The sequence below is a fragment of the Anguilla rostrata genome, chromosome 2, assembly GCF_018555375.3.
Source record: "Anguilla rostrata isolate EN2019 chromosome 2, ASM1855537v3, whole genome shotgun sequence".
In the NCBI taxonomy this organism is placed as follows: Eukaryota; Metazoa; Chordata; class Actinopteri; order Anguilliformes; family Anguillidae; genus Anguilla; species Anguilla rostrata.
The window spans coordinates 35,989,483-36,005,011 of record NC_057934.1 but is presented as its reverse complement, the minus strand read 5'-3'; the positions used below and the strand labels follow the sequence as shown (position 1 = coordinate 36,005,011).

Below are 15,529 nucleotides of genomic sequence, written 5' to 3'. Positions count from 1 at the left end.
TTTCACAGGTATCGATGCACATTTGCAGTTTAACCGTGTACATTACATTACATTTATTTGTCAGACACTTTTATCCAAAGCGACCTATAATAAGTGTATACCGAAGGTCATTGGAACAACTACAAAATACAGGTCCGATAAGGTACAATACTCATTATGTAACAGTTAATCATAGACATGAAGTCCAGTACATGCAGTAAGCATAGGCTAGGTCAGAAAGTTATGGTAAGTCAAACCAGGAGGCATGAAGACAAGCTACAACATCAAGGTAACAAGACAAGTGCAATACAAATGCTGGATGGAGATAAAATTGTAACATGAAAGTGCTACAGGATTAAATTGGAAGCATTCAAATGATGCAAGAGTGATCCTAGATTGGGAGTGCCCTGCAGAGTAGTGATAGTCCAGGTACAGTCTAGAGATATGTATTCAGACCACGGCGGAAGATGGGCTATGACCAAGTGGTTCGTAGAGGAATGAGTATAATTTTGTTTCTAAATGCTTTGAAATAAGGTTATTCACCCCATAACCAATAAAGACTTAATGTTTCAACAAAAAACTAAAGTAAATACATAAACTATATATGCCCCGGGCACAGTTTAATCCTTGACAAGTTTAAGTAGGACATGTCTCAAAATAATTTGTTACAAATAAATTCTAATTTAGTATGTCGGATGTATGTAAGATGATCAGAAATATCCTTTACATCAGAAGCTAAATTAGCATATTCCAAGATTAAACTATCCTCAAGGGTAACATAGGTTTTTGCAATACGTGCCCTGGTATCTCTTGTAATTGGTAAACTCAGGTATTGATTGATGTTAATCAGCGGAGAGTTGTATTTTTTTTCCAGTCTAATTGCTATGTAACTTGTATCCACAGAATGTTCATATAACCAATCTACTCATAAGCAACATCTCTTCATCTGACAAGAACAGATGACTCAGTTTAATGCCTGATTTTGACCCAATAGGATACATGGGCAGAGAAGGTCATCTATGCGAGTTCTGTGTCCTTCAGCCTTTCTGCACTGAGTAGAACTGGAGTCCTTCTGTTATCACGATAATACAGGTACTGTAGACTACTCATCGCACGATCGATTGTGAGACTTGCATAGTGGGAGAAACGGGAAGTCCGAGCAGCGAAATGGGAACTGTGGTAAAGAGGGGGGGAGGGTTGTGGTGTGTATTGCTTTAATGCTACCATTTAAATTCCCATTATATACACGTTGCACTGTGTAATTTATGTTACTCTTCTGTTCAAAAACAATGCATTTGCATTCTGATAATATCATATATTTTATGGGTGTTGCCCATTATAACACCTTTTATAAACAATGACAAAAATCATTCAAATGTGCTATACGGAGCAGATCATAATTGCCTCATGTACTTGGCAAAGTAGCGGTTATTGTTTTAACCCTGGCTGCTTTCTATAAATTTATGTCACGCTCTTATTGGAACTTTCTAAAAAAAAAACTGATTTGCGAATATCGTTTGTTAAAAATAGTGCATTTAGTGACAATATTGTGGTTTTCTGCCTGCTATAATAATGAGACAAGAAGCCTAAATGATGAATCTCCAGCAACTTGCTTAACATTGCCGTGATAGGCACGACGACACTCGGAAAGGGAAAAGCCACTATGAGGGGGTTTTCCCTGAAGGACTAATACATTTACTGCGCATTAAATCACCCTCTCGACGCTCCTGAATTTGGTCCCGAAGAGGTTTGTTAAGACTTGTGTCACAACAATTGTCCTGCAAAGATTGACTATTGTCAGTGTGAAACCAAGTGAGTGCTATGTAGGAAGGAGTATTATCGCGCGCATTCCTTTGAGACGATCCTGCCGCGGGTGTTTTCTCGGAGAGGATAAAACAGGGGTGACAGCGAGAGAAAAGAGGAGGGCGCACGCGATCCCACGTGCTCTCGCCAACGCGGATTCGATGCTCTTCTGTTCATTTTCTATCCACTGTTTCCAGCACCGCAGAGGCAGTGAAGACGGACCGCATAGCGTACACACGCACTGCCCTCCACCCTTGCTGGAAAACATGTCTGTGCACATAGTATTTCCCCCTTTTCACACCTTTTAATTTTTGGTTTTCCATTTTCTGACGCGTTCCTGCTTCCTGTTTTCTGAACCACAATGACGCTTCTCAGCTTTGACTTCAATTTTTTTATGACTAAAAGCACTGGGAAAATGAGAGGGGACCGTTAAAGGTTTAATTGCTGCTCTATTTTTCATCGTCATCGGCTGTTCATCCGTTTTTTTCCCCTCATTTTGTACATTTATTCCTTGCACTTCATGCAAATCCGGGGGACTATGTGAACATCATGCTGGCGCTGCGATGCCTGGTGTTTGCTGCAGTGAGTGCACGGTTTGCCGTGACAGGTAAGGGAGAGCGGGAGGGAGAGGCTGAAACCGCATAGCTTTTCATCTGCAAGTTCCCCCCTCCGCTGACAAATTCTGTGTTCTGCACCAATAATCACTTTTCCTACTTCAATAATGATCTGTCCGTAGCTCAGTTCTGGGTTTTGCCTCTGTGTCAAGTATTCGGGTCGTGTTTTGCCTCCCTCTCAGCAGAACCGACGAGGTAGATTTGCTGCATCAACAGAATTTTCCCCGCAGCGCGTCCATCCATCTGGTGCTTGAATGCAGTAAATCGAGCTTTGAGAGGCAGCATACATTAAAAAACTAAATCGCTGCCAAAATGCACGTCGATTTCCATGTGCGTGTTTTGCATTATTGTCCGAGCTGCGACATCTTAGCCTTCAGTTTAACAAAAGCAGATTGATTAATCGCCTTCGTCGCTGCCCCGCAGGCTGGAGCAGCTCCGTGATGCGGGATGCGGTTGTGTGGGAACGGGCAGCACCGGAGCAACGAGGAGAGCGCAGCGGGGCTGTGGAGGAAATCATCAAGCCCAAACGGCTGGTACAGCAGATCGACTCGGAGGGAGAGATCGTACATGGCCATCTGGACACCCGGGTGAAGAACCACTCCGAGGGCGCACAAGTGAGTTTTATTGTTTAGGGAAAACGATGGTTTGTCGCTGAGTGGATAAGCATTCAAAGTAAACTAATAAACCAGTTTAAAAGGGCAGGCAAATGTTTTAACTTGACATCGTAAAGCCTTTGCACAAAAATGATAAACATTGCCACGTTAGACCTCTGGGTAAACAGCTGAAACTTTTTGTGGCTTTTAAGGCAGTTGTTGTCCATTGGACGTTCTCTGTTGTCTTTTTGAGACTCTGCTTGGTTAAGGGCCCACTCAGTGGTGCAGAGGAGTCACCTGGCCCTCTATTTCTCTCCTCTTGTTGTTTCCCCTACCACTCTTGTGGGGTCTGAGTGCTCCCTGCCGTCTGCCCTCCCCCTTCCTCTGCCCACTGCCACACACACTGCCCTCTTCTGTCAGTCTTCACTGAAGACAGGGGGTAAAAAACGGATGAGTCCTTGTTTAAGGTCCTGAGGCACTACTGTCCAGCTTTTTAATAAAAAGGCAGTACTCTACTTAGGTAAGTGGTTAAGTACTCAGGGGTCAGGGGATCACCTGCAAACATGTCAGTCCTACAGAAGGACCATGTGATATGACATGTTCTGTGCATTTAGTAGCACTGGGTATTTTGCTAAAGGGGGTCAGCTCTTCCAAGGACCAGTGGGTTGCTGCAGGTTCTACAGGAGGCTTTAACTTATGTGGCGCTTATGACCTGGAAACAATCAACAAGATCTGCCCCCCCTGCCTCTAGCCCTTAGGCACTGGAGGTAAACTGGTTACTTTTATAATGCATTGTAGCACTCCACTGTCACGTGCTGAAACGGACAGCGGAGTGCTTACTGTAAGTGGAGTGCTTTGTAGAGCAGTAGTGCCGTTGGTGCAGAGCGGTGTGGGTGTTAGTCATTGGTCATTGGTATTCTACACAGACCTGGGACTGTGAAGATTGACCAGGTGTGCTGCACCGAGCGCTGAAAATATAAATGTAAAACACAGCAGTGAAGTGGGTCGCACATTTAGCAAGGCCAGGGCGTGGGGGTGCGGGGCCAAAAGAGAGGGTTTAGGACAGCGGAACTGAAACGAAAGAGTGGGAGTCTCTTCGGCTTCTCATCAGAGAACGAGATGAAACATTAACGAACCGCATCCAGCTTTGCTGCGGCAGGACTCTGCTCCCGGCTCCTTCATTATTCAATGGCGTGTTAAAGAATTTTCCCCATCAATAATTAAAGTGGGCATGTAGAGAGCAGTTATGGCCACCATTCTTGCCGGGTGGTAGTGTCATCTTTTCACCGAGGATTCTCTTGGTTGCTTTTGAAGAAGAGCCAGCTGCCCCCCCCCCCCCCAAAAAAAAAAAAAAAGATCCAGTTTCCCTTTCGGGAAGGGTCTGCCCTCTGGTCAGTACGCTTAAGCGGAACAAGACCTTTGTGCTACCGGTTTGCACTCTTGTGCTTTAATTACTTAGCTGAATCTGCTACTGGAGGTCATTTAAATAATTAAGGGTTTTAAGCGGAGCGAAGACGTGCTAGGCGCCGGCGGCCGTGCTACTGTCAGAGCCTTCAGCCCTTTGGTCTGGGGCCCGTCTGTGGCACCATTTCAAACCTGACCTTTTGGGAGTCTGTGGGAATGTACCATAGGCTTGCGGCTAACTGGCAGCGCAAAGGCCACGTTGTTGTCCTGAGAGGCAGGACACTTCCAGGGTTTTGCCAGACTTTTATTTTAGTATATGGAAGATTAATGGCCTGTGCCTGGGCCCCCACTCGATGCCCAGTGACGGGCCCCCGCGGGCCCCCGCAGGCCCGGCCTGACACACGCAAAGTTTTTTCTGCCGTAGCGGCTGAGGTCCCCGATCGCATTTCACACCTCCACCTCTACTGTTACCAGCCCTATAAATACTGCCTGTCAATCAGTGACCAATCTTTCCTCGGCCCCACGGTTGCACAACCTTGAGCTGCCCTCACCACGTGCACGAGCCTGTAGCCCAGACTGCTCCGTCAGGCTCCTGATTGGACCGTCGTAATTGCTGAGTTTTCATGCCTGCGGATATTGATAGGAAGCCCTGTACACGATCGGGTTTGTGTCCCCAGGTCTCGTCCTGGAGCCCAAATCATGTGATTGTGGTATTTAGAAGTGTAATCTGGGAGATAAGCCTCGTTCACAGCCATCTTTCCCCTTTTGATATACACAATGGATTTTTAGACAATTGAAAAATCTCTGCCGTGCAAACTGTAGGTTTGAGTAGGTTTTTTTTCTGCTGCTGCTATGCACCTTTAGACTAGGAAAAAATACTTTAAATCCAAATGGATTCAAACTTTATCAAGCAGTGGAAGGAATTTCCAGTACCTCCATTGTTACGCCATTCATTACGGATTGAGCAGTGCGCATATGACTTATTTTAGTGATTGTAAATGAGTGGGTCTCAAATTAGGGGTCACACTTCAACTCACTTCATTTCGATTCACTCCCTTCATCAGTAAGAGGCTTCTGGTGTATTGGGATACACATACCCACGGTCCATTCAACAGCACAAATTTTTATACCCTTGCTTTTGTCATTGAAACATAGGGGAAAATTGCAATACTCAACTGGACTTACAGCACTCCCTCTAGTTCTTAGAGAAAATAAATTTGTTGCAGGCGTCCAGCCTTGACGCTGGGCCCCTTCTCTGTGTGAACACTACGTTTTGTCCGTATGTAATTGCAATTCCCCCACTAATCCCCTGGAAATAGATCTGAATCTGACAAACTTACAGTGATTTCTCCTAAAATTATGTCAGTGTCAGATATGTGTGCTAAAGAGAATGAAAGTCCCATGTTCATTAAAGGATTTGCAAATAAATGGAAACAACCTTCAGGGAACTGATATGTTCATTTTACGTGATGTGATATGTGAGAAACGGTCCTTGGAAAGTGCTTAAAATTGCTTGATTCATTAAATTAGTTTATTGTTTATTTAGCCGGAACCATGCACAATTAAAATATAATTGCACCAGAGTTAGCTTCAAGCTAATTTGCATCTACAGTCCCTGGAAAGGGCATGGTGGCTGAAAACACTGTGGTGCTAAATACTGAAATGTGGACAAGTGGTCGCTACAACAAAATACCTGCTTATGGAAAATTAAAATGAAAAGGGCCAACCCTGCCTTCTGTTAAAATCGGCTTGAAGGGAAAATTATGGAAGCAGTTAAATGCGTATCTTCATCAAATAGAATTGATAAGGAAACCAGGCAGAACTAAACATGCTTATGCAAGGATACCAAAGAATGTTGCTCTAAACTTTAGCTTTGAACATCAAATCAGATAAAGAATGATTTTGTTTGTGAATCAAACATTTCTGCTTGTGACTGACTTGAAAATCATTCTCACTATATTTGTGCTTTAGTTGAGCTAGATATCAGAATCCAGAGTATCTGTGAGAAAATTAGGTCATTTTGTTCATTTTGTTCAATCAAATGTTCAAATTTTGTCTCTCAAATTTTCATTGGATGACACGGGGTGGTACATCATGTGCAATTCCCTTGGTGTCTCTGGTAAAAAAGCAAACAATGCCCTCTGTAGTGGGTTCTACTGAGGTATACAATGGAATGATTTCCCAGTGGATGCTACTGACCTGCAACAGTATGCCAAGGTTACGAGTCCACGCTTGGTGGTGTATGAGTGAAATAGTGTGTGCTCAATGAGAGGGTGCCTCAGTTTTGTTCACAGATGTACTATTTTGTAGATAAAAATGTGTTCCAATTCAAACTTCCTGTTCCACTGCCTTCACCTCTTTGACATACACTGTGGTCTAGCAGGAAGGGAATTGATGCTTATGACATAGATGGATGTTAGCAGGTGTTTTCCTCCACCTTTGCTCCTGGTGCCATCCATCTCTATCAGGTGGATAATGCCCTGCTCCTACTGGGCTAAAGTGGGCTTTCGTATTCATTCCGGTCAAATCAATTGAGCCTTAATTGATCCAATTATTTAAGTAGCTAGATCCATCCAATTTCCATTCAGTGACACAAATATTTTGTATGCAAATTTGTCTTAAGGGTACATGTGAGAGAATCTTCTATAATTTTCTGTGTTGGATAATGTTAATCATAAATTAAACCATTAAGGCGGTCTATGGATGAGCTCATAGTCTCTCTGTGTTGACTATGCAGATATTGGGACTCCAGTCAAAGAGGTTTATGTGAAGGGCTGTTGGGGTGTGGGGGTAGAGAGGAAGTGTCCATTTGCTGTGTGTGCCTTGGGGAATTAACCTCTCTCTCCTCTCGCTGTCTCTCATCTTCCCTCAGCCTGTCCATTTGGCTCAAAGCAGTTTTCTGATCGAGGCCTTTGGCAGCTCCTTCGTCCTGGACCTGGAGTTAAACCAGTGAGTACAGAACATCTCCGGGATCGGGACCCACTGCCTCCTCTCAGGGACTGCACTGTTTTACAATGCTGACCTCATCCTTTGATCAATGCCGTTATCCTGAAATGCTTGAAAATGATGGAGCGTCTGTGTGCAGATGAATCATTAAGGCAGCATTTGCCATGGTGTATACTAAATGCATTCATTGACAGACAGACTGATAGACACACACACACACACACACACACACTCACTCACATGTATGCATGTGTGTGTACACGAGGCAGCACTTAGCACTCAGTGCAAAGGGAAATATGGCCAGTGTGCTGCATTATTAATCTGATAAAAACAAAGCCCCTCCCCTTGGCAATCAAAGAGTGTAGAGGAGTTTGAAGCAGCTGATTATTATGAAGTTGTATTATGATCAGTTGGGTTTTATTCTGCTAGTCTTCACCTGCTCAGTGGTCTCTGCAAATGGCCTGCAGTATAAACCATACAGTTGGTTCCTTGCTGTGAAACAAACTCTCAAGTGGGCTCAGATACAGTCGCTGATTTGAGAAACAATGCAGAGTGCACAGATCCCTTTCAGGATTTGCGAGTGTATTTAAATTTATCTTTGACAATTATGCTGTCAAGAATATGGACATACTTACGCTTCTGTATCTGGTCCGTTTTGTTTTCTGTGCAGCAACCTCCTTTCCTCCGACTACGTGGAGCGGCACTTTGACGAGGACGGGAAGCCCTTGCAGACTGTGGTAGGGCTGGGTTTCATAACTGACAGCTGCCTGGAAGTTTCTTTGTGGACATTGTAGCATGGGCCATTGTCCTTCTAAGCAGCCTTTGTTGAGGCTTTGTTGAAGTGAATGGGAGCTGTTTCTGATCCACCCCATGCACTTCTGTGAAGTGCCTGTTCAGAATGCCTGTGCAGTAAGTGTGTGTCTGTAAGCAGGGAGGTACTGCTTGGTGTTGGAGGGGAATGGGGTGGCGTGCGACTGAGTGGCCGATGGTTTTGTCACATTGATAAGCAATTGCTGAATTACCCCTTGATATAGGTGCATTAGAACAATGTCTCCCACTCCATTGGGAACTCAGATTCTCAAAAGCATGGCAGATAACCATTTTTACTGAGTTTTAGCTGTGATTTTGACTAGGGACACTGCTTGATGTTAGAACACAAAAAGACATTTGTTTAGACTTTTGCATTTATATATTAAAATTTTACTCTTTTAAATTGTGGAATCTTTATCGGAAAATAGATTAAAGCAACTGTCTGGTGTTAACTGATGATGCAGCCAAGGAACATTTATGTTTTGACCGGGGCAGTAGGACAAGCAGGGGTCAAGGGTCATAATTCATTGATTTTTGTTTATAGTTCTCATTTGTCTTGTGAGCCACTGAAGGGTGGGCAGCGGAACTGTGTACCATGTGTCGATCGGCATGTGGCTTCTTTTGAAGCGGGTCTGCTGGTCCAGGGTGTGCTGCTACTGCTGCGAAGCTGCGGAGAGCTGGCTCGGCTTAGCCCACTCTCCAGATGAACCAAATGGTCGCCTCAGATTTGGCAGCGAGCCCTTCCCCGCCCCTGAAAGGCTGGCTCAGGATTTCGGACAGCAGCGGGTAGAGGCGTGGGCAGACGTGTCGGTGGTCAGGGCACTGCTAAGTGCCTGGGTGGCGACGGGTGGACTCTGGCCAGCAGGGGTGGCACCTTCGCCTCGGTGCTTTGCGGGGTTCTGCTCAGGGAAACTGCTGTATTCCAACACTGGGAGTGCACGCTGCCTCCCCCCCCCCCCGCCTACACTCTCCAACTATCACACACCCATCCAGCCAATCAGACGCCAGTTTCCGTGGCAACCCGGCAACCGGCAGCCCCAGCCCACTATGGCTCAGTCCTGTCACTCAGCTGTTGGCGGAGGAGAGGGAAAGAAAAAAAGAATAAAGTGGCATAATTTCAAAGGCAGGAGTGGAATTCTAAAAGGGAGTCATTTCGCGTTCTCCCTCGGCTCTGTGTTGCGACGGCTTGCAATGCTCCTGCAGCTTAGATAAATATAAAGCCAGCCCATGTATCCCAGCACAGCTTTGATTCATTACATTTTATTGACCCGGCCGTATATTTCCCATTTCTCCTTTCAACGGTCTGTCTATCAATCACTTTTTTTGCCACAGTTATGGCCCACCAATCTATTAGCATCTCAACGATGCTGCCCAGTGGGAGGGAGAATGGGAGAATACAGGAGAGAGGTCAGGGAAATGTATGTGTTGAACATAGCGACAAGGAGAGAGAGTGAAAATGAACGAGAGAGCAAGAATGAGACAGACAGTGACAGAGAGGCACGGAGTAAGAGGGAAAAAATGGAAAGGGGGCAGACCGAAAGACATGAAAATGAGAGAGAGGGAGAGATGGGGAATGGTGAGAGTGCTCTGTTCTTTTGGACAGAACATAACTGTGCTGCCAAAGTTAAACGAAAGTGTTGGTATGCTATTAAGGAAGTATATCAGGTCCAAGCACACAGTGTCCTGTTTCAGCCTCAAAGCATCGTTTACTCATCTGTCTGCAGTTTCACTGTGGTCCGCCAGGTTTTCACTGAGCCCAGCTCTGCCCACCCAGACTTCCCCTTTCAGAGAGCCAATCAGTGGCCTGTATTTGCACAATCCCAGGTAATAGTTTAGTCGGTGCTGAGCAGGGAGCACAAACGAGTCACACACAGGAACTAAGGGAGAAGTGATAGATTTGAGTAGTTTGGGTTCTACTGTCCTGATTTACTGGCACTGTACATAACCAAAATAGTTTTCCATTTTTCTGATTTTCCTCCACTGTAGACCCATGCGTTTGAGTGTCAAGTGGGTACAGGTAAAACTGTGATGTAAGTAACAGAAGTAGTCTTGGGTAAAAGCTCCTGTCTGACCTAGTGGATGATAAAGGAGAATTATGTACTGCTCTGCAAATAACAATGTTGGCTTATCTTTTTAACTTGGATTAGGAGATCTCATTTGAAGATGGTCCCTGGCTGGCTTGGGAATGGGGTTGTGTGATATAAAGTGCTTCTTGAGCCCTGTTTCAAGCTAAACTTGCTTGAGATTCAGGTGTTATGTAATAACTGCATTTTACTAGGAGCTTTCTTGCACACATACCAAGACACATACACAGTCACACAACTAGTTACATAAATGCACACACAGGCATAGGGGATAGTAGAGGTCTCCTCCAAGGTGAAGAGGTCCAGGTTCCTATCATCTTATTTTCTGGTTAAATGTCTGATCCTGACCCCTTATCTCCAGGGACTGTAATGTATACCCAGAGAGCCCCAGGCGCTCAGCAAGGTGACAGAGCAAATCAGCAGTGCTTATTCAGCGTTACTGCAGCTGCTTTACCTGCTGTAGCCCTTTCCCTGAACTGCAGTACCTGTGTGGTAGTGTGAGGTGGTACTGTGCTTCTCTGAGTCAGAGACTGTGTGTGTGTGTGTGTGTGCATGCACATGTGTGTGCGGGTGTGCGTGCGTGCGTGCACGTGTGTGTGTCTGTGTGTGTGTGTGCACGTGTGTGCGCATGTATGCGTGTGTGCGCGCGTGCACGTGTATGTGTGTGTGCACATGTGTGTGCGCGCACATGTGCACACTGCTGTGTCACATATGCGTGTGGTTGTGTGCGTGTATGTGTGAGTCTGTGTAAGTGCTCACGTGCACGTTTGTGTGTGCTTGCACATGTATGTGTGATTGTGTGTGTTATCAAGTGTGTGTGTGTGTGTGTGTGTGTGTGTGCTTGTGCATCTGTGTGTGCATGCCCATGTGTGTGGGGTGGATAGTGCTGTTGAGCGAACATTATACAGAGCGCAGTCCCAGGAACTCTGCAGAAAGGTCACCTGATACTCATCTGCTAACAGCTCAGTGCGATGCAATCTGATTTCTTCCACTTACCCTTGTAATCTCTGACTTTATTTATTTATTTTGATGTAGATAAGTGCCCTGCATTTCCCCCATAAAAGCCTGTATGCAGCCTAAGTGGCTCCCCTACAAAAAGACAAGAAATAAATGATGAAGATGTATTTACTGCCAGCTCATGCAAAAAATAAAAAAATCCCCTGTGTTTTGTTGAAATATGATGGCTTCCAAATGTATTTATATCCTTGATAAATTGTCTGAAAAAGAGGGTTTTAATGATTTCGCCGAGAAAATCCAAGTGATGTAATTATGTAATAATGTCATTTTGACCAGAGGGACAACATGTGTTTCACAAAGATTTGCATGTTTCCCAAAAAAATATCTGCAAATTCATAGAGGCTCAAAAAGACTTTTAAAACTTGTTTGTTATCACTTGGTTTAAGATAAGGAAATGCACAAGAGTAGTGAAATTTCAATTTGTCGCATACTTTGTTGTGAGGACCTAGAGCAGTCTCAACATTCATAAGAAATGTGAATTCCACAAATATAGTGAAGACTGCGAAAAAAAATGAATCTACAAAGTCCATTGTGGTGTCCTTTGATTGACTCTAAGGCTATTGTGATGTTATTGTGTCAGGAAGCATATGCGATACAGTTTCCACATAAATTCTGACAAAAAATGGTTCAAGTGGTAACGGGAAACCAAAGTTCAAGGTCTTCAAGTCTGATGCAATCATGTTGAAAAGCTGCTGTGTGAGGCTGCTGGGTGACTCACTCTGTAAAAGCACTGTTAGCGGTGCGTGGCGGTCTCAGATAGAATCTGACCCGCACCACTACTGACTGTGGCTGGCAGCCCCAGAGGAGCAGCAGTGCATTGTTTAGGGTTATGGGAGGGGTACAGTTAGTAGGGCTATAGCAATGTTCATTGTTCAGGCAACTCCTGCTGGTCATCCGGGAGCCTGTGGCTAGCTCTCTGTGTACTCGTATGAATGGGTCTCCTCCACGCCTGCACTGCATGTTGCTGCAGCTGCGAGGTGAAAAGAAGCAGCTAGCTGGTAGGTCTGTGTTTCGGAAGAGAACTGCCAATTGCCTTCACTCTCCTGTGCCAGCAGCGGTGGCCATATATGAGCATGCTTGTACATAGTTTGCAAATTAGACATTCCAAATTTCGGTGGGATTGGAGATGCAAAATTTGAGTGGATTTGATGATGCCATATTTTTAAAAAATGAAAACGGCCTTTTGACAGTGGCAGCTTGATTCCAGTGTTCATGGTTGTTGGAAAGAAGTTGCAGAGGGATTGTAAATGAGACTCCTTAGGTGCCACAAAGTTGAAAGATGAGGTTAATCCTGACTGATAAATTTGTGTCCAAAAAGTTAATGGTGAGGATGTTGGATTTCAAATTTACAACAGGATGTTTTAACTAAAGAAAAAGAAATCCTGCTAGAAGTTCAATTGTCTTTGGTCTAAAATAGGAAAATGATATTGCTGAGTGGTGCACACCAAAGGTAATATAAAATCAGTGTTCTGAGCTGGTCTTTAAAATGTCCAAACCTTAGTCTGAAACTGAAGCATATCCTCAATTGAAACCAAAACAAAACTAAGGGGGGTAGTCTACGTGCCCCCGAAGGGGTGGTCAGCAGGTCTTGAACCTCCTGAAACTGATTGCAGCAGTGTACATGAAATAGATGTTTTCTGGGGACAATATGGCATTTTAAAAAAACATGCTGATAAGGCAGTGTAGAAAAATATTATGTGAACATGTTTGATATTTTTGGGTGATATTATGCCCAGCTCAAATTATGCAGAGTGAGGTCAGGTGGACCCTTGTCTGTATGCCTCAGAACCCTTCTATGCTGTTGTAGTAGTACTTATTTTTTTGATGGGGATGGAGGGGGCATGAAGGCCTTGTCATTGGTTCTTATCATTGTTGAATCTCATCGCATTAAATCCTGTGAACAGCTGTACATCAGCTCACCCACACAGTACATGGAGTTTGCCTCCTGTTGAACAAAAAGACACAATCAAAGGGGCTCGCAGTGGTGCGTGACGCACGCTTGGGTTTCTATGCGCAGATTCTCCATCACTGGCACCAAAATTTATATGGAAAACCTGGAACGCCTCCTCAGTACAGAGGCTGAACCTCGTTGAAATGCCGTGCAGCATTTTAAAGCTTATTGTTTCGCGTCACTGATGAAAACAGCATATGGAGAAAAAAAATTCATTTTAGCCTCTAGCTTTTACATTGTTGTATAAACATAAATGGCACGCAGGGATTTTCAGATTCATTAATGCAAAAGATACTTCATATTTGTGCCCTTGAATATGCGAAATCCTCTCATTTTTCTGGTTTTACGAAGCTTACTTTCCTCACTTATGTCACAGCCTGTGAGTCAGATTTGGCTTGCCGTGTGCCATGCAGATCCGATGGGGTTTGCACGGGCCAGAACACACTGAGATGGAGATGATGTGAGCCGTTAGCTGTTCCTGAGATCGGTGTTATTTGGTTCTTCCACGTGTGGAGGTTTGGGTATTGTACTTTCTTCATTAGTTGCATACAGTATTCATTTCTGTCCATGTGACACTTACACCTGACTCAAGTGACACACACACACACACGTGCTATGGAGTAACATGATTCAGGGCTCAGATTGTCCTTTGCACAGCAAAGGTATAAAGTCAGGCCATCTATTGCATTGCTTGGTTGAGGTTTATTTGCACTCTGTAGATACTTTACTTCTGAGCAGCTCAACCCGGGTCTTGTATCAAGCTTTTCTTACAGTCAAGCACTTAGCCGTCCGGTTTGACTCATCATTGCCATAGAAAAATCAATCCGGCCTCTCTTCCCAGTGCTGAGCTTGCTAATGGTTTATAGAGAGTAGGAAAGCCTGCTGGGCTGTGGCCCTATGAGACTGAACTTAAGTAACCCCTTTGTAGTTGATAGGGATTGTTACTGAAACTGGTTTCAGGTGTCCAGTAGTGGCATTACATTCACTCTGCACAATCTAGGAATGTGATCATCGTAGGCCCATGTTTTACAAAATACTTTTGTTGCATATGGATATGTGTCTATGGATATGTGTTTGGGTGTAAATTGTGATGAGTGTGTGCATATATGAATATGTTTATTTGTTTGTATGGGTGTATATGTAGGTGGATGTTTGGGTGGGTGTATGCATAGTTGTCTCTTAGGTGGAGGGAAGTGTCAGTGGATGTATGTGTTAATATTTGATTTTGGGAACCTCACGGTCTCCGATCAAATCCAATTCTTGCTATTGCCGACTATGGCCATTACTGTCATTGGGCGACACACAATTGTCATTTGTGTATAGGTATAGGAGGGTTCAGTTGGTCAGGGGTCTGCGTTTCATTGCTCTGCCAAATTTATAAATAAACAAAGTAATTAATAAATAAATATGTGTGTGTGTGTATGTGTGTGTTGGGTGTAATTGCGTGTTGGTAAGTGCTTCTAATGATCTGTCTGTGGATACTGAGTGGGTGTTATTGGGTGTACATATGACTGTGTGTATGTGGGTGTTAGTGAGGGTAGGTATGGGTGTGTTTGGCGTATGTGTGAATGGTGCTTAGGGGAGGTGTGAGTTCTGTTTGATCAGAAGAGGATATGCTGCACAGCACTGTGTGCTTATTGAAAGCAGGACTGACGTGGGCCTGCTCTTTGTGTCTGCAGGGAGGTGAGCATTGCTATTATCATGGGAAGGTTCGAGATGTGCCCGGTTCCTGGGTTGCTCTTTCCACCTGTCACGGCCTGAGGTGAGAATCCCCTGCTTAAAAAGTCCTACAAAAAAAAATCCCCTGCCCGCTGTCTTACACCTCATGTCCACTAGGGCAGTGCTGTGGACTGCTACGATCTCCCACATCGCACTGCCACCTGGTTGCTGTGGACACATCACAGCAGTGTTGATCCTGTCTAACCAACACTGAGCATCTCTCCTTTCCTGTGTTTCTCCCTCTCTCTCCCCACCTACAGAGGAATGTTTTCTGATGGGAATTTCTCCTACGGGATTGAGCCAGTTCTGGAAGACAGTGACAAGGTAAACTGTGGCGTAATAATTGGATGGTGGGATGGAGGTATATTGTGGCGAAGGCCAGGCGAGTGAACATGCAATGTTACACTCATATTCTAGCAAGTTCCAGATGTGTTTATATACTACTGTGTGGCTCGCAGACAAACTGTAGTGTCTCCCACTTGACTTGATAGCTGGAAGGTTTTTATTGGACACAAGATGTGATGAAAGTTGCAGGTCACCAGCTGTTGGTGGTGCTGCTGACAACAGGTTGGTGTTGGCATGGGCGGTGTGTGTTGAAGTGTGTGAGGG

The 15,529-nt window shown here is 44.6% G+C and overlaps 1 protein-coding gene across 4 annotated transcripts in view; it reads left to right on the top strand.

Annotated features, from left to right (window-relative positions):
• The first annotated feature begins 1,893 nt into the window (after nucleotides 1–1,893).
• The window catches only part of adam11 (ADAM metallopeptidase domain 11), a 37,192-nt gene continuing 23,556 nt past the window's right edge, over nucleotides 1,894–15,529 (top strand). For all 4 annotated transcript variants that reach the window (XR_010328319.1, XM_064321853.1, XM_064321852.1 and 1 more), the window contains exons 1-6: nucleotides 1,894–2,389; nucleotides 2,820–3,010; nucleotides 7,266–7,342; nucleotides 8,010–8,076; nucleotides 14,881–14,963; nucleotides 15,181–15,244. Coding sequence is in view for 3 of the 4 variants with exons in the window: in XM_064321853.1 (XP_064177923.1) it covers nucleotides 2,332–2,389; nucleotides 2,820–3,010; nucleotides 7,266–7,342; nucleotides 8,010–8,076; nucleotides 14,881–14,963; nucleotides 15,181–15,244 (540 nt within the window). In the remaining variant the exon portion in view is untranslated. The remainder of the gene's footprint in view (nucleotides 2,390–2,819; nucleotides 3,011–7,265; nucleotides 7,343–8,009; nucleotides 8,077–14,880; nucleotides 14,964–15,180; nucleotides 15,245–15,529) is intronic.